The sequence below is a fragment of the Papaver somniferum genome, chromosome 6 (genome assembly GCF_003573695.1).
Source record: "Papaver somniferum cultivar HN1 chromosome 6, ASM357369v1, whole genome shotgun sequence".
NCBI classification, from domain to species: Eukaryota; Viridiplantae; Streptophyta; class Magnoliopsida; order Ranunculales; family Papaveraceae; genus Papaver; species Papaver somniferum.
In genome coordinates this window covers 93,104,565-93,108,898 of record NC_039363.1, presented here as the reverse complement: position 1 = coordinate 93,108,898, position 4,334 = coordinate 93,104,565, and the positions used below count along the sequence as shown (strand labels likewise).

The 4,334-nt window shown below is 35.1% G+C and overlaps 1 protein-coding gene across 1 annotated transcript; it reads right to left on the bottom strand.

The window, feature by feature from the left end:
- LOC113285895 (glucan endo-1,3-beta-glucosidase 13-like) lies at positions 1 to 3,551 on the bottom strand. Its single transcript, XM_026534633.1, has 4 exons — positions 3,390 to 3,551; positions 2,960 to 3,283; positions 522 to 552; positions 1 to 199 (listed from the first exon to the last, which is right to left on the bottom strand). The coding sequence occupies exons 1-4, from the start codon at positions 3,472 to 3,474 to the stop codon at positions 103 to 105; spliced, it is 537 nt and encodes a 178-aa protein (XP_026390418.1). The 5' UTR covers positions 3,475 to 3,551; the 3' UTR covers positions 1 to 102.
- Between the last annotated feature and the right edge of the window lie 783 nt (positions 3,552 to 4,334).

Here is a 4,334-nt window from a genome sequence, read left to right as displayed (position 1 = left end):
GCATATTTCAAGACAATGTTGCGGTTTCTCTAAGTAATTTTCAGTATTTTTGAATTTTCACTACCAAAAAAAAACATCAAGCACAATACTCAATTACATCATTTAGTTCCAATTTCTTACAACCAACAGTATAAGACATAAAATTTGCAACCACAAAAAAGTCGTATTATGTGAAAGAGATGGCGAGGAAGAGTCCGGCCTGAAACATAAAGAAAATACAGTGAATAAATATGGTAATTTATTGATGGCAGAAGCAATCCTGCCAGAACAAAATTTAAAGACAAAAAAAAAACACGTCACTTGGATGTTGGTGACACAACTATTTATTTTCCTAGTGAATCCCAAATTCAAATTTCTATTCGAAAGTGATTAAAATATCTACAGTGAAGTGTGGACAGGTATTGCAATTTTCTTGTGGATGTCAAATATACGATTCGAGGGACCTAATCCACTGCACTGGATATTCGTTAAATGTACTTATGTCCCAAGACTCAGAATATATAATCGATGTGCATGATTACCGTGATGAGGCGTAAATACACTTCCCGTAACCTGAAATCAAAATTTTCCATACAGAAATTGTTAGTATTATGATTTGATCAGCGCAAAACTTAAAAATCAAACATGAGCAACCATATAAAGGAAAGATTTACTCACTTTCTATCTCATATTTTGGATGTCGTTTTTTTCTGAATAAAACTTTAAAAATAACAGTTAAAATTTACGGGACTGTGCATCTTAGAAAACTCTATATACCTACAAAAAATGAGCGAATCTTGTTGAATTTGGGTGTTTTGCTCACCTCTATTTCACTAGAAGGTGCTATAATCAAAGGCTTTAACACGTAATTAAGCTTAAAATGCTAGTAGGATCAAAGGAGATCTACATGTTAACCCGTAATTAATCTTAATGTGAATCAGACTAAAGGGGCAAAACAATAAAGAAATATGATTTTAGGCATACGAAAAACTTCAAGACATACAAAATAGTTTTCCCATCCTAGGTGACCTTATAAGGGATGTCTATTGGGTAGTTCAATTACCTATATACCCTTGAACCTAAAATCAAAAAATAAACCATCCTAAACATCTCTCCTTCTTCCTCCAGCTAAACCACCTTCCTTTTCTCTCAGATTTTTTTTTTCATCACTGTAATTAATTATCGATTCGTGAAAATTCGATCATCGGTTAAATTGAACTATATAATGGATCGTACAAAGAAAAAAGCAAACGTCAGGTGTTCTAAATCCTCTTCCAATCCATGAATTAAAGAAGAAGAACCAATTGAAGATGAAGGTGTAAAAACTATAATTGAACCGGAAATTGAATCGGAAATTCAACCATTTGAAGCTCCAAATACTGAAATAAAGATAAGAAGGTATTCCCTACAAACCCAATCTTTTATTTGTTGTTTTTCATGGATTGAATGGGTTAAATTTCTAAAAACTTAGGGTTTTTGACGGTTACATTAGCGGGTTCGGCTGATAATTGAGTTGAGTTTTGAGCCGAATTGTTCTTGAAATTTCACCCCGAAAGTGTCTATGAGGCTAAACCGTAAATGTCAATTTTTAGTCGAACCCCAAAATGTGTATTAAATACGTCCCATAACAGTGTCAGGTTCGGCTGACTCGATTAGATCACTTTCAAGCCGAACCTCTCTCTGTAAACACTTCGAAAATATTGATTTGCAGGTTCTAGGTTCGGCTAGCTCGTGTTGTTGAGTTATCAGCCGAACCTTCTCTTTGCACATTCAAGTTTTTCGATCTTGTTTTGGCCATAACTTTTTCGTCCGTTGTCGGAATGACCTCATTCTTTTTGCGTTGTGTTTGTCTTTTCATTCTCTTGAAGTTGAAGATAATATCTAATTGATTTTAATGAGTTTAATATGGACCTTGGTATTCTCCATCATTAGACTTCACTTTCTTAACACTTTTAGTAATTTCCACTTTTTTTGTTTGGTTCATCCTATGAAAAGGCTGCACAATAGAAAACATATGTAATAAAAAGCCTAACCCCTAAATGTGTATGAATTTAAGTGTTCCATGGAAAATCAGTATCATGTTCGGCTGATGTGATTTTTTGAATATGAGTCGAACTTGGAAAAATATATAGTTCGGCTGATACCATATTTAGAGTGAGAACCGAACCTAACTCTCAGGAATAATTTCGGCTTGTTATTAGACTTTAATATAAGCCGAACTAGGATCTTGCAAATAGGTTGGAAGTTGGAAAATGAAGGTTCGGCGTATAACGTTAACAAATTCAGCTAGCCGAACTGTTCATCAATTTAGTGGGTTCGGCTGATATTTTTAAGCCGAACATAGTCCTGGTTCGCCGAGCATGATGAAAAATACGATTTTTTGATGATTTCAAGCTATAAAAATGAGATTAAACATAAAATAGAAGTGTACATGTGTGTTAGAAGCATTGGGTTCCTCATCTATGTATTCATCATATGGATTTGGCTCATAAAAATCATCATCTTGAGTTTGAGTTTGTGTAAAATCATTCTCACAATCTAAGAAATCAGCCATTTGTGGATCATTGTTGTAGTTGATATGTATTTTCCTAGGTTTTTTTGATGAAGAATGACCCTCCTCATCCTCCATTGAATCAAGAAGAAAAAATTTCTCACTTTCTCCTTCTCTCCTTCTCAATAAAAACTTTGATTATTTTTTTCCCCAAATTTTTTCATCTAAACAAACCTTTATAATTCTGAAAATTATCTTAATCACTAAACAAAATTTTTAATCACTAATCCAGATTACTAACACTAATACGTAAAAGGTAGATTTGTCATTAAAAATATTGGTTAAGGGGATTCCTGATTTTGTTATTTCACATCCTTTTTTTGTCTTTATTCAGTATGCCTAATAAGATTTCAGTATGCCCAAAATCTTAGTTACTAATAAATCGTAAAAAGTAAATACTATTAAAATGATAAGATAGGCAGGAATTACTTGGATTGTTTCTAGTAAGAGTAGCTGTTCCACCAAAAGTGCAAGCGACATCATTATTCCCATTCACTTGGTAATAGCTGTTGAATGCATAAGAAGCATGAGAGAGTAGAGTGTCTGGTTTAAAACAAGGCCCATCTGATCGAATAGGCCTACAGTCAGTTGATCCCAATCCACAGGCCCAGTCCAATGCTATTTGCAAATCAACCTGTGACACCCCTGGCTTAGCAATGCACCATGTCGTGCCATCCAAGAACGTCGTGTTTCCCTCTGGTGGCGAAAAGCTTGTGACCGGAATCGCATAATCTGCCGCCTCAGTTGTAGAAACTGCATATGCATTAAGCAGAGAAGCATAACCGATGATCAAACTCTAGCAATAAGTACTTTAGGGAAACAAAGAATGAATCTTTGGTTGGTTAATGAGAAAACATACCAAGAAGATGTACAACTTGAACCATGAACATGATCGGCAGCAGCAAAGTACCAGTACTCCTCAAATCCTGTGATCTTCTTTCCATGTCTGGTGGTAACTCTTGCTCTGCCTGAGAACTTGAGTGCTGAAAGAATGAATTTAAAACTTGGTAGTAGCTAAAACCTGTTGAAATGGTACTTTTACTAACTAGTGTACCAGGAGAGTAGGCCTGAAGTATAGAATAACTTTATGTTAATGGCTTCTGTCTAAAGCTATTCCCCTCACTGACTAGATATATCTTTATCAACTGAACTTACTTAAATATACCTGCTGAAGTTGTCTAGTCATTGAAGTAGAAATTTGTTAGAGTCTGTGGACGATTGATATATATGCTTGATGATGAAACTTTTGGTTACTTTTTGGCTATCTAGACTAGACTAGAATAGAACAGAAAAATCTATAAAGTTGTTCGTTTGTGTGAGAATAAGGTAAGGTATCTTAAAGCGCCAGTGAAAGAGTTTCAAAGTGCTGCATTTGTACGTGTTCTCTAGGTCTCGCCCAAACATGCTTTGGAGACTCCAATGAGCTGTTGCTGCCTGCTGGACTTGTTTCCACCTGACGAACTCATTCGGTCACCTGGGCACCAATCTCCGCTCTCGACTCGAGGAGTAGTTCTTTCACCTGCTTGAGTAATCCTATAAATGCGACTTCCATTTCAATAGCTACATGCATAACTAGTCATTAGAAACATATTTGAAGTAGGTGCATGATTCATGTTATCCGTTAGCTTTAATTGTACGTATCAAGTCTTGAATGTGCGTCATAGATTTTCACCATAATTTCTCCCCTTAATGCAAAATCCATTGTGATCTTGTGATTTAATTGAATACTAAGGATCTTTCATCTTGTTTATAAATACAAAATTCCACACCTCATAAATCCTTATCGATTCTAAGAACCAAAAAT

What these genes read in the sequence shown, in the direction of transcription:
- LOC113285895 (XM_026534633.1), bottom strand. Translation starts at nt 3,474, where the DNA reads ATGGAAAGAAGATCACAGGATTTGAGGAGTACTGGTACTTTGCTGCTG. An exon ending in TCTTACTAGAAACAATCCAA is followed by an intron (nt 553 to 2,959) that starts GTAATTCCTGCC and finishes TTTTGATTTCAG; the next exon opens with GTTACGGGAAGTGTATTTAC. An exon ending in TGTATTTACGCCTCATCACG is followed by an intron (nt 200 to 521) that starts GTAATCATGCAC and finishes TTTATGTTTCAG; the next exon opens with GCCGGACTCTTCCTCGCCAT.